This window comes from Salvia hispanica, chromosome 5, assembly GCF_023119035.1.
Source record: "Salvia hispanica cultivar TCC Black 2014 chromosome 5, UniMelb_Shisp_WGS_1.0, whole genome shotgun sequence".
In the NCBI taxonomy this organism is placed as follows: domain Eukaryota; kingdom Viridiplantae; phylum Streptophyta; class Magnoliopsida; order Lamiales; family Lamiaceae; genus Salvia; species Salvia hispanica.
The window spans coordinates 18,534,449-18,558,826 of NC_062969.1; the positions used below are offsets into that span (position 1 = coordinate 18,534,449).

The window sequence follows — 24,378 nt, forward strand, 5'->3', positions numbered from 1 at the left end:
TTTCTGCGGGTATGACGGATTTGGTTGAGGGGGTGCCAGTGGGTGGGGATCCTCCCCCGGTGAGGCTAGAGGAGGTGATTTTATCTGTTTTGGAGGCCGGCGATTCTGGGTCGCCGGTTTTGGATTTTGCACCAAAGAAGATGTTGCGGCGAGCGCGTGGTCGGCCGGCAAAATCAAGGCCGAAATCTCCTTTGATGAGAATGGCTGAGATGAGGAAGAATGGGTTGCGTGGGAGAGCTTTAAGACAGGTGGGAAAATTGGGTAGTGAAGAATATGATACCAAAAACAAGGGAAAAAAGGGAGGTGGAAACAGGGGGGCTGATTTGTTGTTTTCTTTTTCAGAAATTGGAGAGGAAGAGGATAAGACTAATGATGGTATGGTGGTGGAAAGTGCTGAAGAAGTTGGTGGGGCTGTGTGTGAGACCCATTCCTCAGTTCACTCAGCAGATAAGGTGTTCGATATTTTGCCCCAGAGAGAGGGCGATTTTGAGGGGATGCCTTTGAAGGCATCGGGTCCTTTGGAGAAGGAAGGGGAAGCTGATGTGGGAAAGGAGGAAAAGCAAGCGCCCTTGGGGATATATAATGGGACAGTTTTGGTGATGAATGAAACAAGACTGGTCATGTCCGAAACAGATATTGCCTTAGATCTTTGTGAAGCTCAACCGCTTCAAAATATGGATTTCTTAAAGAAAGGGAGCGGGAAGGAGGTTGAAGTGTTGGGTGCCAATGCTTGGAAGGGTATGGAAGGATTAATGGGACCTGGAATGAATGTTTCTAGCCCCCAGAAGTTTCCCTTAGGTGGGAAATTCCTAGAGGAGGATTTCCCTCCGCTGAGTAAAGAGATTAACACGAGGGGAAAATCAAAAACATCAACCCAAGGGGAGGGGAAGCAGGGGAGGGCAGGAAAAATGGAGGGTAATCTGGAAAGGGGTGCTGATGCAGGGAGTGGTAGGCCCTTTGTTGCTGAATCTGGTACCTTCTTTGTGAGGCAGCAGCATTTTCATGTCCAAGGAAGTAATGGAGTGGGGCAGAAACAATCCTTGGCGGATATGCTCAAGGCAGGAGAGAAGGATCCGGTGATGTTTGAACCAGATAAAATTAAACGGATTGGTGTTGTAGGGGAACGCTCGGGGCTCCCGGCCATTTATTTTTCAGGCTCGGATAACACTTACCTTGCAGAGAAGCTTGGGCATGCCGTAGTAGGAAAGTTTTCCCACTCAATTCCTTCATCTCAACAGATTCAAAAAGCACTCCAAGGGTTAAAGTTTTGGGGAGCATATTCATGGAGCTATATAAACGCGAAACATGTATTAATCCAGTTTGAGGTGCTCTCAGATTATGCAAAAATTCTGAGTGGGCCGAATGGAAGGCCAGTATGGTTTATAGAGCGTCACCCGATGAGAGTGTTCAAGTGGACACCAGACTTTGATCCTTTCTTTGAGTCACCTATTGCTGTAGTTTGGTGCAATCTTGTCGGTCTCCCGATCCATCTTTTTGAGAAATCAGCGTTATTTGCTATTGGAGGGCTCTTGGGGACTCCAATTCAGGTTGATCATGATACTATATCCAAAAGGATGTTATCATTTGCTAGGCTTTGCATTGAAATTGACATTTCTAAGTCGCAGATGGAAGAGATTGTGATTGACATACAAGGAACAAAGGGTCAAATGGGATAAATTTCCGAAATACTGCCAGGAATGTAGACATGTGGGACATTCCACGGATACTTGTTATGCAAATGGTAATAGAGATAAGCCGAATAAAAAAGATTACACTAAATTTCCTCCCAAGGGACAACTAGCAGGGCTAGAAATTGGAAATGAGGGTATCAAGCAAGTCGAAATGGGCGTGAGGGAAGTTGAGCAGCAAAAAGAGATGGGAAAGCAGCTGGGGGAAGGCTCTCTGGACGTGGGAGTCCTACCAGCAGGGGTGGGGAACTCTAACAACCGGCAGGTGTCGGTAACTGGCTCGTTCGATGCTTTAGAGGTGGATGAGAGCAGTTTTCAAACGTCCTGGAGCAAAAGGGGGCGTTATGGGAGGAATAGAGGCAGAGGCTTTGGGCGGTCTTATTCCTTTGATCGTGGAAGAGGGGGGGGAAGCTCTTCCCGTAGGGAGGATGTTGAGGGGTCTGTGGGGTATGTGGAGAAGGTGTATGGGGGATCTAGCTCTCCGGTGAGGAAGGTTGTGGCTATGGAGGATGAGCTTTGTTGTGGGGCTCTCTCTAACCCAAAATACTTCAAAACGCTTCCAAATGGGGATTTTGACACAGAGCAATATGAAGATGAAAATGATTGGGAACCAGAGGAGGAACATGAGGGAGGGGAAAAAGATAAACAGATAATCATTGCGGAGAAAAGGGAAGCCAATGTAGATATTCACAGAGAGCTAGAGGATGATAGTGTACAAAAGAAAGGGAGGTTTGATCTCTCGGAAGACCTTCAGATGTGTTAATCATGATTATGATATGGAATGCCCGGGGTGTGGCAAATGAAAGCACCCAAAACATCATTAAACATTTGGTCAAAATTCATAGGGTCTCTATTTTGGCAATTATTGAGCCAATGATTAAACCAAGGCCTGAGTTTTTTGGCAGAAAGTTTGGGCTACAATACAAGGGTGTAAACGTGAATGAACAGATTTGGTTGTTTGCGGAACAGGGGATAGAAGTGGATGAGTGGGACAGCTCGGTGCAAGTTCTACATGCCCGGTTTTCTTCTTTGATGCACCCTGCCCCTTTTCATATCTCAGTTGTTTATGGTAAATGTTCTAGAGTTGGGAGGCATCCGCTATGGAACAAACTCCGAGAGATTGCTGCTAAAATGGAGGGGCTCCCTTGGCTTGTTGGGGGAGACTTTAATATTTTTATATCGGAGGAGGAGAGACAGGGTTCCAACTTAAATAGAACAAGGGAAATGATTGATTTTGCTGATACTATTAATGAGTGCCATCTTCTTGATATCGGAGCAGATGGTGCGAAGTTTACTTGGGCTAGAGGAGAGGTGCTGGAAAGACTTGATAGAGCCTTAATTGGTGAAGGCTGGCTGGAACTGTTTGCGGCTTCCAGAGTCACAAATCTTCCTAGGGTGATGTCGGATCATAGTCCCCTCCTAATACAATGTCAGGCTACAGGACCACCTATTAGGCCTTCTTTTAGGTTCCAAAGTATGTGGGTGAGGCATCATACCTTTCTGCAAGAGGTGGACAAGAATTGGTCAGCCTCTACAGGGGAAAGAGGAATGTTAAATCTTCAAATAAAGCTGGGCAGGCTTAAGAAATGTCTGAAAGTTTGGAATAAAACTGTCTTCGGCAACATCTTTGTGAAGTTGAAGCAAGCTGAGGAAGATGCACAAGATGCTCTCAAGCTTTTTGAACAAAATCCTTCTCCTGCATCTAGAGCTGAGATGAATAAAACAGCAGCAGAGTTCGTCCTAAAGCTAAAGATGGAGGAGGACTATTGGAAGCAGAAGGCAGCTATAAAGTGGTCGGTTGACGGGGAGAGAAACTCCAAATTTTTTCAAGGATGGGTAAAACACAAGAGGGCCAAAACTAAGATCCACTCTATTGAAGATGGTGGCCAAACCATTTCTGAGGATGGGGAAATCAGAAGCTCGGCTGTTAACTTTTTTCAAAAACTATTATCCTCTGATGGGGAGATTTTGCAGGAGCCAGACTTGGATATCCTGACTTCACTCCCCAGTGAGATTAACATGGAGGATCTTGAAGGAATGCCAACTGAACAAGAAGTTAAAAATGTGGTTTTCAGCATTAATGCAGAAAGTGCCTCAGGCCCTGATGGTTTCTCTGCTCTTTTTTACCAAACATGCTGGAATATTGTTCGCTTGGATGTTCTTGAAGCTGTGTCTGACTTCTTTCAGGGATCGCAAATGCCAAGGGGAACCGCAGCAACAATGATTATTTTGATTCCTAAGAAGAAAAATCCTACAACATGGGGTGAGTACAGACCGATAAGTTTGTGCAACGTCTCAAATAAAATTATCTCCAAGCTGATTGCTTCAAGAATGGCTCCTCTGTTGTTGCCAGATTCTTTTGGGGATCATGTAACTCTACTTCCAAGACACATTGGATAAAGTGGCTGGATGTATGCAGACCTAAGGAGGAAGGAGGACTGGGGCTGCGGCGTATGACAGACACTGTTGCAGCCTATAGTCTCAAACTCTGGTGGAGATTCAGAGAGAAAAAGTCGTTGTGGGCTGAATACATGCACATGAAGTATTGGTCAATCTCTTCCTCACTCCTTATTTTCAATTCCAATAGGTTCAGCCCTACCTGGAGAAGAATATTTAAAGCAGGTATAGAATGCAATAACTTAATCAGCTGGATGATGGGGAAAGGAGAGATAAACTTCTGGGAGGATACATGGCTAATGGACCAACCGGTTGCGAACTTTTGTATGAGACAGGGGAGACCAGATTTTGCAAGGGTGAAGGACCTATGGAGAGGTTCAGAGTGGGATAGAGAAGCTCTCAGCAACATGTTAAATGAATGGGGAGTTCCAGAGGTGGTGATGGAGGAAATTATGGATGTTCCGTTTGACACAAATGGGGAGGATAAAGCTCGTTGGAGTCTGACCCCTCACGGTAATTTCACGGTGGCCTCAGCCTGGGAGATGGTGCGACATAGAGGAGAAAACATGGAAGTTTATAACATAATCTGGAACAAAGGTATTTATCCCACGATATCTGTTTTCCTTTGGAGGCTTTTAGCCAACCGTATTCCAGTGGATGTGAAGATTCAATGGAGGGGGATCTCCTTGGCCTCTAAGTGTAGATGCTGCACAAATCCTGACATTGAATCAAGGCTGCATCTGTTCACAAATGGAGCAGCAGCAAGAGAAATATGGAACTACTTTGCGCAGTGGTTCCCCCAAGCGCCAGACTTTGTTTGGCCAGGTAACAATATAGAAGTCAGGCTGAGATGGTGGCAGACACATTTGGGAAAGAGAGACAAGCAGCATGTGTGTGTGTTAATTCCCTGTTTGATATTATGGTATATCTGGACAGAGAGAAATGGTGTTGTCCATGCGGAGGAAACTTTCAAGGTAGACAATGTCTGTCACCGAATCATAAGGCATCTAAGGAACTTGGTTCTGGCAGGTCTGCTAGGGGCGAGGCAGTGGAGTGGATGTGAACCAAGAATGGAAGGCATGGGTTCTAATCTTCATTACAGCAAGAAAAGAAGGGTTGAAAAGGTTCAATGGAGACCCCCTGAGCAGGGTTGGCTAAAGCTGAACACAGACGGAGCTTTTGATGGAGACAGAAACAGAGCCGGGGGTGGCGGTCTGATTCGCAATAACCTTGGAGAAATAGTTGAGGCGTTCAGTGCACCGCTGAAGGTTGAATCTGCATGGGAAGCTGAGATGAGGGCTCTCCTAGAGGGAATCGAAATGGCAAAATGCCACTGTCGAAACCTATGGATTGAAACAGACGCAGAACTGTTGTGTTCTTACCTGGGGGGGACAGCTTGGTCCTGCAAAAACAAGGCACATAATGACAAGACTTAGAGTGGCACTCCGGAATTTCACTTGGAAAATTTCTCATATCCGGAGAGAAGGAAACAAAGCAGCGGATGCTTTGGCATCCATTGGAGAAAATAGTTGGGAGAGATTTAGATATACGGCAGACTCATCACCGGCGCGTGTGAAAGCTCTTGCTCACCTTGACAAGATTGGCATGCCTAGTTTTAGTTTTGGCAGATAGTTTTTGTTTTTGGTTTTGTGTTTTTGTTACGTATAAGGGGTGATTGATTGTAACACCTCTCGTTGTTTTGAGTCGGTTCACTTTTGGGATCGACTGATTGTACCGCCTTGTTTGCATGATATATATGGGATGAGGGTCCTACTTAACCCTCCACCGTGAAGGTGTTTAACAAAAAAAAAAAAAAAAAAAAAAAAAAAAAAAAAAAAAAAAAAAAAAAAAAAAAAAACTAAAAAGAAAAGTGAGACATCTATTATGAGACGGAAGGAGTAGTATATATATAGGGGTGAGGTAGGTGTGATATCAATCAAGCCTTGTCTCATATTCCCATATTCTGCTTAATGAATTCAAATCTTACCATGTTTTTGTCTGGTCTTTTTGTTAATATGAACACAAGCACGTGTGCATATGATATACTAACTCAAAAACAAATAAAACTAACATGATTGAATCTTGTTATGTTCCTAGGTGCTGTGTTGTGTCTCTCTTTGAGTTGATTATTATCAATTCAATTTGGAAGAAAAATGGAGGGAGACACATTTTCTGGGCTTGGCAATGGAAGCAGCCAGCTAGATGGAAAGGCTATGCAGAGCTTTCAGAAAAGCTTTGGGCAAGTTCAAAATATATTGGATCAGAACAGGCTGCTCATCAATGAGATTAATCAAAACCAAGAGTCCAAAATCCCTCAGGGTGTGTTTGGAACACGGAATTGGAATTGAATTGGAATTGGAATTCTATGGAATTCAATTTGGTGGAATTGAATTTTAATTCAATTCCAAATCCATTGTTTGGCATTATTACAGAATTGATATAGAATTGTATTATAATTCCAAATCCATTGTTTGGTAACTTAAAATATTAACATAGATTTGGAATTAGTTTGATTATTTTTAAAATAACATTCACTTTGAACAAAATACTATATATTATTTTTTATTATCTTTTGATAATTACTTTTGCATTCATTTTGAACAATATACTATATATACGTTAACTAACTAAGTAAATCTAAACTTTTTTTCTTATATTCCAAAGATAAAAAATACTATAGAATTAGTACGTAATATAATAGTATATAATAATAATAATCATAATAGAAGCAATGATGATTAATTATGTAAGTTAAGATACTTTATGTATAAAAGGTACGTACTAAGGTTTCAACAATACATTAAAAACTACTATTCTTCATAAACTAAGTCTACTAGTTTATACAGTACATAACATATTAAATCCAAACAAAAGTCAAATTGAAAGACAACTTACTTATCAAGTTGAGCTTTAGTCTAATACGCACCACAAAACATAACTTTTAGTCTAATAAGGACCACAAAACATTGTACCACAAAACCAATTCTATTACATATTTAGTTTCATAAGCACGACACTAAAAGTTACGCCTATTTTGATAATGAAGAAACATAGCTTCGGCTAGATTATCCCTAAATCTAGTCCACTCACTAGTAACTTGAACAATGTAATTCGATCCGAGTGTTGAGCCTCTTCCGCATTATGATAATCACCCGGCAAAGTTGGTTGAGTCTCTTCCCCCTCATTATGATCATCAACTTGTTGAGTAACTCTAGTTTGAATCTCAGCATCCACTTCCTCTAACAATGGATCATTAGGTGATTCTACTCGAATAAGATTGTGAAGAATAGCACAAGCATTGATAATCTTCACATGCGTTTTGACATCAAAAAAAGATACTTCTCTAAGAATTTTCCATCGCTTTTTGAATAACCCAAAAGCTCTTTCTATCACATTCCTAGCAGTTGCATGTCTCAGATTATATAACTCCTTTGGATTTTGTGGATTGTTGCCTCTAGTGGACCACTCATTGAGATGGTATCGAATACCTCTATAAGGAGCTAGAAAGCCAGGTCCATTGGTATATCCAGCATCTACTAGAAAATACTTATCTACGAGATAAAAAGTAAATTATGATTATTACTTAAAGCTTAAATCAGATAACAAAGAGAAAAAATTGAAACTTGTTTACTAGAACATACCTTTAGGTACTATGAATGGATAATTTCTAGTAAGTGCATCTCGTAATACTCTGCTATCTGCTGCAGATCCTTCCCATCCAGGTAAAATGTATGTAAAGCTCAAATCACGAGAACACACAGCCAAAACATTGGTTGTTATCCTACCCTTTCTATTTCTGTATCTTCCTTGATCATTCAATGGAACACTTACTTCAACGTGTGTTCCATCAAGTGCCCCGAGACAGTTCTACATCACGGAAAGTACTAATTAATTAGTATAATTTAGATAGATTTACAAAAAATAAACAAATAGAATAATACTTACTTCAAACCAATCCCATTTTTCATCTTCGAAGCCATCCATGACTGTTTCTCGTTGGACAACATAATGACTTCCTAATTTTAGTATAGTATTTAATACTATATGGAAGTATCTACTAACAGTCTCTCCGGATCTAATGAAATCAAAGCCGACTTTACGGTTTGTTAAATTAAAAGAGATAACATATAGAAACATGGCTACTACTTCTTCAACCGTGATATTTCTTGTGGTTTTCAAACCCATCTCTTTTAACTTAAAACATAGCACAGTAAAGCAATGCCTAGTCAATCTAAGTTGTTCCTTACAAGTTCTGTCACTTCCATAATAGAGCCGTCTTACATATAACTCGCGTGCTATGGAAAAGTCAAGAATGGGGTCTTTCACCATGTGTTGTTCATGTCATTGACTGACTAATGTAGCAAATTTCACAACTTGAAGAATAGTGAACACCTTTGTCGAAGAACTATCATCGTCACTTCCATCACTGGATTCATACTCAGAAATATCCATGTACTAAAGTTAAAAGATAGTGAAAATTTATAAGCTATAAAATAATCACATTCTAACTATAATATAAACAACAACCATGACAAAAAAAATTGAGGAAAAATGAGAAATATGAGGTATGTGGCAGAAGATGTAACTTTAAACACTTGATTAAGAATATAACTTCCAATAAAAACTTATATAGCTTCGTTACAAACAATCGAGATCTGAAAATCCAAACAACAATCAACAAAAATATGAATGAGATAGCATAAATTTACTATGTAGAAAAACCAATCAGACACAAAAGTCAAAAACTTTAGCAAATTTTAAACTATAGGATAGTGCCACTGTTTGATCAAAACGATTGCAAGGGTAATAATCCAATTTGTAACTAGTAAACTAAACATATACTACAATTCACATTACTGAAGAAAGATAAAATCCAAGTAAAGCTTATAGCCATGCTTGCATAATCTAAAATCCAAGTAAGTCATAAATATATATTGCTAAAGAAAAACATATAAACAGATACAAAGTTAACCAATAACTCCAGATAAAGATCAACAATTCAACTACATTTTAATTTGGCAAAACTTTCATCACAGAATTAAAACGGTAAAGGTTGCAAAAGGGATATACCTGGTGTTTGGTTAAACGGCGGCGGATAGCGCGAGTCTTCTTAGGGCAGAGATCGAGAGGCAGATAATTCTTGTTCTTGTAGGCTTCCCTAAGAGCGGATTTCTGCTTCTGCTTCTACAATTTTATCAAAGTTGTAGTTGTTGAGAGTAGGTCTCTGACATCGAACTGAATCACCTCCATCTTCCACGAAAACCAACCCTAAGCACATGAAATTAAAGGTTCAATCTTTATATGTGTGTTGGAAATTGAAGTGTGAGATTGGTCAAAACAACTATGCATACTTCAATTATTTGTCAACATATCATACTTAATCAATGCATAAAAACCATAGGATTATACTGATCCCCTTTTCCACTTAGCTAATATCCATGTCCATGAAGTCTGTTGTTGCAAAGCTGTAATTAAGTTCGACATAATCCACAGTTTCATCAGCACCAAGACTTCTAAACTAATAAATGAATGAAGTCTAACTTCACTCACTCAATCATGAGCTAAATGGAGCAGGTTCTACTATATTACGCATTTTAGCACCTTCATGTAGGTTATTACAACAAATAAATCACACTATGAGATGAAAAAAAATACAAGGATCACCAAATTTCTCTACAGAAACAACTTCAAAGGAGCAACAGCTTATCATCTGCATATTTGTTTATTCTAATGGCTACAATAAATGCAAACTGAAGTTGAGTCAGTGGCCTCTAGCAGAGCAATTGCAATTTAAGAAGACACAAGCAGCCTATGAAAGCATAAAACATCCAACATCCCTTTTCCCATCAAATATATGAAATAAAGTAAATCGGAAGCATAAAAGAGAAGGAAAGGTGAATTCGAAACGCAGATGTGGGGAAGAGTTTGAATCATTACCTAATTATCCATCAATTGTAGAGATGAATCGCTCGGCACAGTAGCAAAGAGAGAAGCTAGGGCATAGAGCAGAGAGAGAGCGGCATGGGAAAATTCACAGAGAGAAAGAGGGGGAGAGAAAGGAAACGCGCACAGTGATTTTTTTTTTCAATTTATATGTGACCCGTTTACATTTTGACCCGGAACTAAGATCCTCGTTTTTTTCAATTTTGACCCGATTTTCTGTGGAATTGATTTACAATTCTTTTGTTAATGTGTGGAATTAGAATTGTGGAATTGGAATTGGTGGAATTGGAATTCAATTCCAATTCTACATATTTTTGTATTGCCAAACAGCGGAATTGGAATTGAAGGCTCCAATTCCAATTCCCCAGCCCCAATTCCGTGTTACCAAACACAGCCTCATAATTTGAGCAGAAATGTTGGCCTAATTAGGGAGCTCAACAATAATATCAGGAGTGTTGTTGATCTCTATTCTCATCTTTCAACCTCCTTCACCAAATCAATGGATGTTGCTTCGTCTGAGGGCGACTCGAGTGGGGCCTTCAAGTCTGATGGCCACAAGAGGCGTCGCCCCGCTTCTTGATTCTCTAGTGTAGTGTACAAAAAATAAACATGCTTAGCTTGTTTTGTATATTTGCCATGCAAAAAATTTTCATAGAAGAAAATAATAGGCACTAAATTGCTCTTAGCTAGTAGCATTGCAAAATGTGTGAGCTTTTGCCTTTTGTGTTTGTCAAAAGGTTGACTATCATGAGTCCATGTGCATCTTTATGTAATAGTTTTTCTTCAATTTTTTTATCTTTTAATTGATATTCTGTTTCTCCTACTACTGATGCCTTTTGTTGGAACTCTTTATTCTTTTTGACTTCCTTTTTTCATTTATGTTAAAAAAAAAAAATGGTCCTTTGCTTTTTGTTGAAAAAACTGTTAGGCTCCGTTTGGTACACGGAATTGGAGGTGTGGAATTGGAATTGGAGCCTTCAATTCCAAATCCAGTGTTTGGTATCGTAAAAATTCTTTGATTTGGAATTAAATTACAATTCCAAATCCTTCAATTTCACAATTTGAATTCCATATCAAAAGTAGTAGCATTTCAAATATTTATTAAATTACACACATTGCACATATTCACACACACTCTTGCACATATTCACACACACTCTGCGCACATTCACACACTGCACACACCCACACACGCGCGCGCGCACACACACCGACACATTGAAAAAACACACATGCACACTCATACACACATGGCATGTAGTGTGTGTATTGTGAGTGGTATAGTGTGTGTATATAGTGAGTTGTGTATGTGTGTAGTGTGTTTTTAGCGACTGTGTGTAGTATGTGTGCGCGCGCGCGTAGTGTGTTTTTAGTGAGTATGTGTGTGTATTTTAATGATTGTGCATAGTGTGTAGTGTGTTCTCGCGCAATTTTTAAAATTCAATTCCATATCAATTATTTCATTTTGTCATACAAAGGATTTAGAATTGCATGGAATTCTAATTACCGCTACTGAGGAGAATAAATACAAAATTAATTGGATTTAAATAGTAAAAAAAGAATAAATACTATCGAGGAGAAGCCCTAATTACCACTTCACAAAGCATACGCAGCTCTGCCGCGACTACCATTTCTTCTTCAAGCAGTGATTCAATCCATCAATGGCGCGGCGTGATTTCTTCACAAATCTACCATCAGAACTCACCACTAACATCCTCTCACGCCTCCCTCTCCGAAGCATTGCAATCAGCAAATGTGTTTGCAAACCATGGCGCAATCTCCTCGGCTCTCTCAATTTCGCCAAATCCCTTCTTTCCGATTCCGAAACCCCTACTTTCCAAATTGTAGAGTTCTAAATATTTATTAAATTACACACACTGCGCATATTCATACACAACGCACACATTCTTACACACACATTCACACATTCTTACACACACTCTGCACACATTCATACACACACACTGCACACACTCACACACACATTCACACACGTTGCATACATGCACACTCATACACACATGTGGCATGTAGTGTGTGGTGTAGTGTGTGTATATAGTGAGTTGTGTATGTGTGTGCTTGTATGTGTGCGTAGTATGTTTTTAATGATTGTGTGTAGTGTGTTTGCGCGCGCAATGTGTTTTTAGTGAGTATGTGTGTGTATTTAATGATTGTGCAACGTGTGTAGTGTGTTCTCGCGCAATTTTTAAAATTCAGTTCCATATCAATTATTTTATTTTGCCATACAAAGGATTTGGAATTGAATTCTAATTCAATTCTAATTCAATTCTAATTCAATTCCATGGAATTCCTATTCCAATTCAATTCCAATTTCATGTACCAAATAGACCATTAGAGAAATTGTATGTGAAGAAGTGATCAGAAAATGGTACCAAGAAAATAAACTCACTGCAAAGATGCTCTGGTGAAATGCAGCTTTTAGATCATTCTAGTTCCCGATCACAGTCCGTCTCAGATATGAGATGATGATGGTCTTTTGACTTTTTTTTAGTATAACCATTCATCCAAAAAAAAAAAGGCAATGTTGTAAATGACATTGATTTTATTAAGATAGAGGGAGGAAAAATACAGTGGAGTAGTGCTAATAGATTGTGGGGTCTACATTTAGAATGATTTGTAGTGTTAGTATTTGTTTAAAAATTTCTAAATTTATAGAACTAGTTTAATTTTGATGGATGATCCAAAATGGTAAAAGTAGTCTATTTTTTGTAGACGAACGCTACTATGATTTATCTTTGTTAACCTTAGTCTTTATTTTTTACTTAATTTTTTCTTCGGAGGTGGGCAATGCCAATGACAAAATCTTGGATGCCATTGCCTGTGAAAGAAAAATGTGAGGAAATGCATAATTGGAGAGCTTTGGATCAACAAATAGAAAGTTGAGTAGTTCAAACCAAAGCAGTTTGAAAAGAAAGAGAGAAGAAGAGACGGAAATATGTGAATAGAGATCCCAACAAATTGACAAGGGCCCCAATACATGTCCTTTATGATATCAAAACTTATGCTTCACTTATCAATTATCACTACTCTAATTAGGTTCTTTTTTCCCCATTTCCATTTCATGTTGAAGTTTTATTTTATTTATGGCAATCCATCTTTTGTTTCTATAATGTGTTAAACCAATTATTTTTGCTTTATTTATTTTCAATCACAAATATACTGTTAATACATTGGGGCATATTGTTAAAGCGATCCGACATTGTCTCGAGAAAATATTTTTTTTATTTTTCTTATTGACTGGGCTACTTGGCTTTTTCTTTTCCTTCATTCGAATCAAGATCGACATTTTTAAACCTAATAATTTTGTTACTTGATAGGTTAATTGACCCAATAAAATGGTTTTACAATTCAAAATAGAAACCCCCTTTAAATATTAAATTGCGATCAAATTAATTTATTTTTCACTCTTTTAAACCAATAATTCTAAAACGTCATATCATTCATTAGAGCCATATTTCCATTTTCACACAAGAGCTAACGCACTTTTCCTAAAATTTATTCAACTTTGCAAAATGCGAAACGACTCTGGAAACTAGAAATGTATACAATATATAATTGAGGAGTTTTGAGGGTATTTAAGTAAATAAGGAGAATTTTAGAGATATTGAGGGAAATGCCATTTTATATGTGAAGTGGGGTAGTGGAGCACATGAGGTGTTTTGGGTGCATTTTGTTATCTCGGGTTATTGAAATGGAATCGGTATTTGCAAGCCCGGCTTATTGCAGAGAGTATCTGGCTAGCTTGCTGAGATCAGTTCAATTTCAAGAAAAGGAGAAATTGAATTTACTATGTCATCCTGTTTTCGGTTAGCTTCTATGGTTTTCTTGGAATATTTCTGATTTAACATTATTTATAGTTTAGCGTTGTCACGCTTACTAATATCGAAAATGAGACTACTCCATTCTGTTGTATCCATGCGCAGATGCGCTCATATCTACATTTCCTGTGGGTGGCATTTAAACTCGAACATAGAAGCCATAATCTACACAAACTATTTCATCTTTTTTTTGTTGCATATTTGTGTCACATCTCTGGTAAGAAGTAACTTGGAAGTTCGGTAATTGTGGGAACCGAAAGGGTCCTAAGAGGAGCATGAACAATAGTCGGAACCGAATGGGTCCTAAGAGTTTTTTATGTGGTTTTTGTTTCCTTGGTCCATGTTTATGTAGTTTGGTCATACTTGCATATTTCCTTGCTCAAATGTCTATTGTGTTCGAGTATCCATTGATGTTTTTTTGTGTAGGCCATTTCTGATACATGCTCTGTTTCATTAAATATCATGTGCTCCTTTTTCTCCCAGACGGCCCTCAGAATGCTTGGTAAGCCATGAAAACTGCAGATATACGGGGCACAAATGCATGCACATCCAGCAAATAACTGAGGAATCTGGAACCGAGGAGGCTGAGCCCGATTCTGGATATGATAATGCCCTCGAGGAAGCTGTTAAAGGTATGCAAGACGCGGTCATTTCTATAAACGAATACTTGGAAGAAGTCCGGTATGAGATTGCAGCACTGGAAGAGGAATAACACTCTTTCTTTTGGTGGTGCAAGTGCAAGGGTGATTCCTTGGCGACGAGGACGAAAGTCACGGAACAAAGTAAAACATATTCAAGCTACCCTGTGGGCTAGACTTGGGATAATGAATAGCTAAAAAAGAAGACAAAATTTGAAGCACAATTTTGAAGGCATTTGTAGGAGAGTGTTCATGTTTTTATGTTTTGTATAAACATACGTGAATTTTTGCCAATGTCACAACCAAAGAAAAATGGGTCGGAATACTATTATATGATTGCTGAAATTTAGATCTCATGATGATAAAACTAGCTCCAAAATTGACAAATGTTTGTTCACTTGATTGTTTCGTCTGCTATAAATGGAGTTGTCTTCAAAATTCGTGTTTTGCCTTTTTTCAAAAGCTGGCATTTGTAGTCTTCTCTTTCCTATGCAGAAGGAATCTGAAAATGTAAATATGTATTAGTACAAGAAGTTACTATAGTTCAAGAGGATGTAAAGAGTCATAAAAATAAAATCTTTGGAGTACATAATTTCGAGTATGTGAAATTAATTCTGTATGCAAAAAGTGAAAGACCTTATTAAGTATACTAATATTCCCGGAACTATTTTTACTGTAAACAAAAATAGAAACCCTATTAAATACAATAATTTTTCCTACAATGAATTGAGTTCTTAGTAATCTAATTTATATTTTGGTAATTAAATTGAAGCTGCAGTATACATGCTTCGGATCTAACACTATGCTTTGAGAAAAAGGAGTAGAGGATAATGTAATTTTATTATGTATACTGATTTATATGCATCTATTAGGGTAATATATAAGACCTAAATCTTTATATCGATTTTGTTTGATACAAAAAAAGCATTTGATATCTTTTCTGTTATGTGTTGCTGAAGTAGGGTAGATCTTAGCCACCCACGCATTATTTGATTATATAGTTTTTATTGGTACAATGAATTATTATTATATATTTATTTTTGGGTTTAGAACTTGATGTAACGATTTTGTTTCTCATGTCTTAAATATGAATTCATGATTTTGAATAAGTACAAATAGAAAATTAATTGGGCCGTGCATAACAAGGGGGAGATACTAGTTATAACTAAAAATGAAATCAAACCACTATTCTTTAGTTAGTTTCATGTGTTTGGTTATGTTTAGGAGTTCTCATATAAAATTTGAGACATAAGATAAGAATCTTGATGTAAATCTTTAACTAGAATGTTAATTATGAATCTTGAGAACAGATTGGATTGGCCAAACATAAGTACTAATAGTTTTCTCTTTTATTTGGTAAAAGTAAAAATGCTTATGACAAACGTATCTTAAATTACATCAAGCAAGTATATATAGGCTTTGGCCATATAACTATAACGGAGTTGTAACTATAGACAATTAACTAATAACTATGTAATTTAATTATATTTCTCTGTTCTCACAAGTAATAAGTTTGAAAAAAATTATATTTAATTGAAAAGCACGAGTGGATTAGTATACTTAATCATCAAATATTGATATTGAAGAAAATAAATAAATACTGTACAAAATTATGTACTCCATTATTGTACTTGTAGCTATGATTTAATTTGTTAGTGTCTCCCAATTTCCTGATCTTAATTTTCTTTCATTTAATTATGTTTTGAATTTTCATTTTATGTGTAGATTCATGTATTATCATTTTTTGTCATATAATCTAGTGGGTGACCGGTGACATGATGGTTTATTTTGCCCTTATTAGGCTGATGGCCTTTAAACTCTACAAGATAATCATTCTATTATTGATTTCCAAATTACATCAACCTCGTGTCATCCCACCATAATTAATTCTTATAAAATCAGTTGGTTAGAGAAAGTCACTTTCCACCTTGTAGTTATAAAACTATCGTAATTTTAATCTGTTTCCAATAATTACTAAGTCTATTGCGATCCTGGAGTTGTAAAATTCGAGTTCTAGAAGCAAGTTGATGATGTATTAGAAGTTTAGATTTTCATATTGATCATACTTAAAAATGGAACTAATTAAATGATAATATAAGATGAATTATAGTTTATACAACTAATAAAATAATTAGAATACTTATTAGTACTTTAATTATAGCATGGCATTTGGGCTGAGGTGTTTGAAATATTGCAAATAGTCTGGTCATATTTGCAATTTGCGCTCAAAGTCGGGCTAATATTGCAACATGTAGAAGGTAAAATTGTTTTGAAACGGTCCACCAATAAAATATAATCAACTAGGAACTCAAATACAGTACATCGTAGTAAATGATTTTGAGTGTTCCCTCTGTCTTATTTTGTAATTTTTATTTGTTCACGGTCCACCAGCATAAATTTTATTTATCTTTTACTACTATTTTTGTAATGGATCATATATATTTCACTCATATTTCATTATAAAACTAATTATATAAAAATGACACATTTTCCACTATAGAATGAATCACCTGTTGTGCTTAAAAGCACAACGGTTGTGGTCAAAATGCAGGGGAATGAACATTAAACGCAGCACATTCTTCTCCTTTTTTTTTCTGCAGTATTATTATATTTTTTTTTTATATTATATCCATACTAAATAAATATTATTAAATTCAATTATAAAAATATGATTATCACTTCTAAAATAAAATGATCAGATTATACTCCATTCAAACTCCCATGATTTGCTTGATCAATAAACATGTGAATTATAAAATAAAAATACTAAATACAAAAAAGAAAAGAAAATAGAAAACAAGAATAGGAGAAGAATGTGTTGCGTTTAATGTTCATTCCCCTGCGTTTTGACCACAACAAATGCTTCTATGCTTTTAAGCAGAGCAAGTGATCCATTTCCCCTTCCACTAACCTTTCTTCGTCCATTTTCTATTACATTTATTAGAATCTGTTCCCAGTCAAATGTGGCTTTATAATGATGGATGGAGGGAGGGAGTACTATTTTGATTTTGTTTTGTCACATCTATAGTTAACTGTTATTTGTTCACGGTCCACCAATACAAATCTTATTTATCTTTTACTATTTTTGTAATGGATCTTATATTTCACTAACTTTATCTTACTCACATTTCATTATAAATTAATTATACTCCCTCTGTTCCATTAGATATGAAATATTGTCTTTTTTGGATTGTCCCAATTAAAATGAAACGTTCCCTAAAATGGAAATAACTCTATCTCTACTTTTTCATCTCTCTTCATTCACTCACAAAACAACACTGCATAAAATCTCGTGCCGATTCTCAAATGTTGCATATTTAATGGGACGGAGGGAATATAAAAAAGGATACACCTTCCACTAACATTTCCTCACCTACTTTCTATAACATTTATTAGAATCCGTGTCTGGTCAAATGTGGCTAATGATGGACAGAGGGGGTGCTATTTTGCTTTTGTTTTGTCACATCTATAGTTAACTGATCATATGCATGTTTTGCAGAAGTAACAATCCTCACGTGGATTCTGGTATGTTGTGTGGTGCGTGTTAAGAGCATCCACAATGGATGCCCGATCGCGCGCCCGATCGGCCGAGATCGGGCTCGGGCGTGGTCGGGCATCCATTGCAGGCGTCGGTCACGCCCGAGCGCGACCGAGAGTTCGGTCGCGACCGATCGCCCGCCCGATCGATCGGGCGTGAGATCGGGCGCCCATTGCAGAATTGCGCCCGGGCCCGAGCCCGATTTTTTTTGTTTTTTTTTAAAAATTATTTAACCTTAATTTAAACTACTATAAATACTCCATTTTCTTCACTTTTGACCAAACCTTTCACTTTCTCTTCTATATTCACTCAATATCCACACTTTCAACAATGGATCCGAGTCAATACCCAAGTCCGAATAATGTCGACGACGATGCCGATGTTTAGAGGAGGCGGCGGCGGCGGCGGAGCCCGGTGGCACGGCCACGAAGACTACCGGATTGAGACGCCCGGATCTGTAGGATCCACTTTCATCTCTGTCTCTGAGTTCGATCCGTTCTTCGGCACCGAGGAGTATCGGGTTGAGGATATAGAGCCTAGTTGTGGGCAACCTCCTGCCCCTGTGCGGCCGCCGCCGAAGAAAGGGAGGAAGAAGATGGCGCGGAAAGAAAAGGCGCCATCGGTTCCAGTCCCACTCCCACACGACGAGCCGAACGAGGAGTACGCAACAGGGCGTACTGACTACGAGTTGGATAAGTACCTGAAGGTGGCTCAGTGTTGGGTCGATGTATCGGAGGATTCGATAGCCTCCAACAACCAGACTTCGGCCAGGATGTGGGATCGCATTGAGGAACGCTACAACGAGGTGAAACCGAAGTGGGTGTTCAAGCGGACCAAGGTTCAGCTGCGCAAGTGTTGGGATCGGATCAAGGTCCACATCAACAACTTCTGCTATATCTACAGCAGGAACAGGGACGGAATGGCTAGCGGTGAGAGCATGGAGGATGTCCTCAACAAGTCGTTGTCCGAGTACCAATGGCGGTTCGGGCCGTTCAAGGCTGTACAATGTTTGGCTGATCTTGAAGGACAAGGGAAGTTCAACGGAGGGATACCGGTTGGATCCTCGGCTCAAAGCGGACGAAGAACACCGCCGCTGGCGATTACACGAGCAGCGGCCCATCTCCCGTGGATCCGGAACGCTGAGCCGGAAGGGAGTTTCGGCACGCCTACGTCTACTTTTAGACGTCCCATTGGTACCAAGGCTGCCAAAGCCCGGCCAAAGAGAAGGCGAAGGCGGGCGCGTCTGGATCGCGGCCCCCCTGCAGGCTGCGCCTCCTCCATCTGTTCAGCTCATGGACAGGGCGATCGAGGAGTTCGGAGGTTACCGCGAGGTGGTTGAGTATAGGTTATACTTGACGCCCAAAACAGCCTTCGTCAAGAAACCGATCCGGAAGCCCGACAGAGGACTGAGAATATGATCAAGAATTTGGCGCAGAGGTTGAATTTAGATGACTAGTTTGGTTTTTTCTTTTTTTTAGTATTTTAGTTTTAATGTAGTTTTTTTTTTATCTAAGTATGATGTAGTTCCACTTTTCTATTAAGTAATGTAGTTTTTTTTTTTGTAGCATTTGTGGTGTTTAAAATAATATATTATGGTATTTTATAGTAATTAAAAATAAAATTAAAAAATAATGATTTAAAATTGAAATGAAAAGTGGATAAGAGATAGGGCATGCACTAGGGCTCCACCATTGCAGAAAGATAGGGCATGCTGACGTGGCAACCACTAGGGCTCTCACTAGGGCTTCCACTAAGGCATCCATCGTGGATGCTCTAAGTGTTAAAAATATTATATTATTTCAAATTTCTTTTTTTTTTTGAATTTTATTTCAACTTTTCATGAGTGGCCCATTTAAGTTTTCGCCATTAAAGAGACATAATTAGTTAAGTTGGGTTCGTAAAAATTCTACTAAATGCATTTGTAAAATGTTACGTTCTTTCGTACTTAGGGCAAGTTTATGTGCATTGTGCAGTCATTTATTTACAAGAATATATTATCATTACAGTTTTTTACATAAAAAAATCTAATTTACGGTAGATATTTGGCTACCCCTTAGTAGTTGGCAGTTGCTATAAAAATTAAATGAATTCATAAGTAGAAATTCTAAGTCATTAAATATTTTTGTATATACAGTATTATTAAACGAGCTATTTAATTTGAAGTTTTTATTTGTGTTTAAATTCTGATTTCTTCATCATTTTCCATCCAAACACCAAATGTTCTAATTCTCTAATGAGTAAAGAGTCTAATGACCAGGGATGGAGGAGGGTGTAATGTCTTCTATAGATTAGTAGACTGCATGTAATGGGCTGAGGCCATCTACTCTTGGATCATGTGGCCCATATGGTCCGTTTGGTTAGGAACCATAATTGAGACTTAGAGTAGTTCTGTTGTTGGATATTTTTCCATCATCAATAGTCAATAATATCTCATTTTGCTATTTTACGACGTCCTTAATTTAAAGTTTCATTTACTTTTTCTTTTTCGTCCTTAATTTAAAGTTTCATTTATTCTTTTTCTTTTTCTGTTTTAGGCAATAGGTCTCATACTTCTCTAAATCTTTCACTCATATTATACTAGTACTATTACCTTCGTTTCCTCGTAGCGGAGTCGCTTCTTTATGCGCTCAGTTTTAGGAAAAATCATAATAAACAGTTAAGTGAAGAAAAATTAAAGTAAGAGATAGAATAATGTAGAGAAGAGTCTTATCTACATGATTTCATCTCTTACTTTAGCATTTCTCCACTTTAACTATTTATTATCATTTTTATAAAATAAATACGCAAAACGGCAAAAGTGACCGAAACTCCTAAAGTGTGACAGAGTGAGTATGGTAATGCAAAAAAGAAGCGACTCCTCTATAAGAGAACAGAGGGAGTGTAAAACTTATACTCCTATAAAAATGGAACATACATTTCACTTAGACTATTTTTACCATTTTTTTCATTATATTTTAAAACTCATATCAAATTAAACTGGAACTATAAATGGAGAAAGTAGTTATAATTAGGAGAAAGTAGTTAGTACTATTACTTATTACTACTAATTACTTAAATCTAAAATCTGGTGAATGGTGATGACTTAGTTAAACTACGATTAAAATCGTAATTAAATATAAATAAAATTAACGGGCACGGGATAGGTCGGTTGTTCTCCCGGCTAATCCTCATATATATAATCAGACCCCTTTTCTCCTTCAAATTTACTCTTCCCCCTCTCTCCATTTCGGTTACAAAAATCCCCAATTAAATACACCAAAAAGTTGAAATCAATGCCGGTGAATTTGACGGCCAACGCTATTGCGGCGATAGACGCCGGAGACGTCAACGCCAAGCCGCTGGTGCAGGTGTTGGACATCAAGCTCATCGGCTCCTCGCAGGAGCGCTATCGCTTTCTCCTCTCTGACGCTGTGGCTACTCAGCACGCTATGCTCGCCACACAGCTCAATGACCGAGTCAAAACCGGTCGAGTCCGCAGGGGATCCGTCATCCAGCTCATCGAGTACATCGGCAGCACTGTCCAGAAGCGCAAGTAAATTCTCCGCCCTACTCTCCTGCTAATTATCTAAGTAGGTAGCGTAACTCTGTGTAAATTGATTTTAAATTCCAACTCTGTGTCTGTGCTAGTGCCTGTATGTGTCTCAGTATATGACTTGTTATGATCTATTCGCCTTGCCTGTTTGTATTGTAGAACAGGTATATACATTTTGAGCTCTCACTAACTGCCTCGAAAATTGCTTAAACTATAGAATGTACGAGTTATTATCCTATTGTGTTTACAGAGAGATGTTACCATGTTTGATGCCGCTAGTTGATTGAATAGGTTTTCATTCCATAAGGAGAAGTGACTATGTGTCAACAATTCTCTGTTAATTTGTCCTTTGAATGCTAATAATGTTAAAGCTGCCGGAGTAAAATGGAGATAGAACTGTGTAAAATGGAGATAGAACTGTGTAAAATGGCTATACGGTTGCTTCTAGTTAATTCTGTACGAGTCAACTTGACACAGTGGGATTGTGGAACTTCATCGGCCGATAGAACATTGACAATGAATGTTTAAGAGGAAAGGTTTGCAAAATTTTAGTAGGGAATAAGTGAAAATCATATTATGTTTTTACTGAAATTGTTAGATTTGAACATTTTGTGGTTGAACATGCAGGCACTAGACTGAAAATGTCATGCGTTTTATATGTCCCAAAATAATAGTAATAGACATCAGATGGCACACTATATCATTTTTCATCGGTACATGATTCTTCATCCTCCGGTAGTTTGAAAAACCAGAATGGGTAGGAGTTACTTGGTTTCACAATGCTGATGACAGTTCCTCTGCAAGTCAGACTAATATTAAGTAGGGTACTCTTGGCATAAGTATGCCCTGTATTTTTTTCAAGGTTGAACAACACCAAACTTGACTTTAGACATTTTAGGATACTTTAGAGTGAAGTGAAACAAAGACTTGCAGTACCTAAGATGCAAACCAACGCTACTAAGCTGATTGATTGGATTGCCTTTCTTTGTTTTATAGATTGGAAACTCATTAATATGCATTTTTCTTGCAGAATTATTGTGATCCTAAACATGGAAACCATCATTCTGGACTGCGATGTAATTGGTAACCCTAGTGTGTTGGAACTTGATTCACTACCTGAAAAGCCATTATCATCTGGACCCCGACCATCAATAAACAATAGTGTTGCTGGTGCTCAGAATTTGTCACGAACAAGCTACAATAATGTCAAAACTTCAAGCTCCCTAAACCAAGGTGGTAACATGCAGAGTTTCCGTCCTACTGTTCAGCCTTCATACCAGCCACCTCCAAATTATAAGAATCATGGAGCAATCATGAGAAATGAGGCACCTGCACGCATTATACCTATTGCTGCCTTGAATCCCTATCAAGGTAGATGGGCTATCAAGGCACGGGTGACAGCAAAAGGAGATCTCCGTCGTTACAACAATGCAAGAGGAGATGGAAAAGTATTCTCCTTTGATCTTCTTGATTCAGATGGAGGGGAAATTAGGGTGACATGCTTCAATGCTGTGGTGGACCGTTTTTATGATACTATCGAAGTTGGTAAAGTCTATGTGATATCCAAAGGCAGCTTGAAACCTGCTCAGAAGAATTTTAACCATCTAAACAATGAGTGGGAGATATTTCTGGAGACAACATCATCAGTAGATCTTTGTCCAGATGAAGATACATCTATACCCAGGCAGCAGTTCTCATTTAGGCCTATCAGTGAAATTGCAAATGCTGAAAGCAATTCCATACTGGATATTATCGGTGTTGTTGTAACAGTGAACCCTTCTGTTCCCATAATGCGGAAGAATGGAATGGAAACGCAGAGGCGAATTCTGAACTTGAAGGATCAATCGGGGTTAACTGTTGAATTGACATTATGGGGAGATTTCTGCAACAGGGAAGGACAACAGCTTCATGATATGGTAGAAGCCGGAATTTTCCCCATTTTGGCTGTCAAAGCTGGAAAAGTTAATGATTTTAGTGGGAAGTCCATTGGTACCATATCTGCCACACAGCTATTCATAAATCCCGACTCTGCAGAGGCTGACAGCTTGAGAAACTGGTTTGATCGAGGGGGAAAAGACACTGCTTCTCATTCCATAACCAAAGACGCTATACTCGGTGGAATGAAGAACGAGACACGCAAGTGCTTGACACAGATAAAAGATGAAGGGCTGGGAAGATCAGACAAACCAGACTGGATTGCAGTTAAGGCAACTGTGTCCTTTATCAAAACAGACTCGTTCTGTTACACAGCCTGCCCTTTGATGATCGGTGACAGGCAGTGCAACAAGAAAGTGACGAAGTCTGGAAACTCAGCGTGGCTATGCGACAGGTGCAATCAAGAATTCGAAGAGTGTGATTACAGATACCTTCTTCAGGTTCAGATTCAAGACTACAGCGGCATGACATGGGTGACCGCTTTCCAGGAAGCCGGTGAAGAGATCTTAGGGTGCTCTGCCAAGGAGTTGTACGTGTGGAAAAACGAAATGCAAGATGACCTCAAATTCCTTGAAGTTATTCAAAACTGCCTCTTCAGGGAGTTCATCTTGAAGCTCAAAATAAAAGAGGAGATTTATGGCGACGAACAAAAGCTGAAGATCACTGTTGTCAAGGCAGACAAATTGAACTACTCTGAAGAGAGTAGGTTTCTGTTTGATAGCATCACAAAGCGCCATGTCACTACATATTAGAATGGCATGCATCCTTTTCTATTAAATAATTTTTATAGCAACATTTTTAACTCTCAGTTCAAATTAGTCATATTATTATGCTTCTTTGATTATTTGTTTAGAGCTGTTGAAGACTT

At 38.2% G+C, this 24,378-nt stretch overlaps 3 protein-coding genes and 1 long non-coding RNA gene across 7 annotated transcripts; 3 read left to right on the forward strand and 1 right to left on the reverse strand.

The window, feature by feature from the left end:
• Positions 1–6,238: 6,238 nt before the first annotated feature.
• On the forward strand, positions 6,239–10,608 carry LOC125189554 (protein ELF4-LIKE 3-like). Its single transcript, XM_048086821.1, has 2 exons — positions 6,239–6,406; positions 10,423–10,608. The coding sequence occupies exons 1-2, from the start codon at positions 6,239–6,241 to the stop codon at positions 10,606–10,608; spliced, it is 354 nt and encodes a 117-aa protein (XP_047942778.1).
• LOC125187816 (putative nuclease HARBI1) lies at positions 6,965–10,104 on the reverse strand. 4 transcript variants are annotated; one of them, XM_048084463.1, is made up of 5 exons: positions 10,023–10,104; positions 9,156–9,353; positions 8,031–8,071; positions 7,727–7,952; positions 6,965–7,636 (listed from the first exon to the last, which is right to left on the reverse strand). In XM_048084463.1, the coding sequence occupies exons 3-5, from the start codon at positions 8,067–8,069 to the stop codon at positions 7,146–7,148; spliced, it is 756 nt and encodes a 251-aa protein (XP_047940420.1). In that variant the 5' UTR covers positions 8,070–8,071; positions 9,156–9,353; positions 10,023–10,104; the 3' UTR covers positions 6,965–7,145. The 4 variants fall into 4 exon arrangements, with proteins under 4 accessions (XP_047940420.1, XP_047940418.1, XP_047940419.1 ...); XM_048084461.1 differs by lacking the exon at positions 10,023–10,104 and having other exon boundaries at positions 8,031–8,160; positions 9,156–9,163; XM_048084462.1 differs by lacking the exons at positions 9,156–9,353; positions 10,023–10,104 and adding an exon at positions 8,333–8,474 and having other exon boundaries at positions 8,031–8,097.
• Positions 10,609–13,770: 3,162 nt separating the features above from the next.
• Positions 13,771–14,902, forward strand: LOC125187818. Its single transcript, XR_007170671.1, has 2 exons — positions 13,771–13,855; positions 14,351–14,902. It is a non-coding gene; the product is annotated as an uncharacterized LOC125187818 (long non-coding RNA).
• Positions 14,903–21,263: 6,361 nt separating this feature from the next.
• On the forward strand, positions 21,264–24,318 carry LOC125187243 (replication protein A 70 kDa DNA-binding subunit A). Its single transcript, XM_048083799.1, has 2 exons — positions 21,264–21,575; positions 22,606–24,318. Exons 1-2 carry the CDS (start codon positions 21,316–21,318, stop codon positions 24,260–24,262), a joined length of 1,917 nt encoding a protein of 638 aa, XP_047939756.1. The 5' UTR covers positions 21,264–21,315; the 3' UTR covers positions 24,263–24,318.
• Positions 24,319–24,378: the final 60 nt, after the last annotated feature.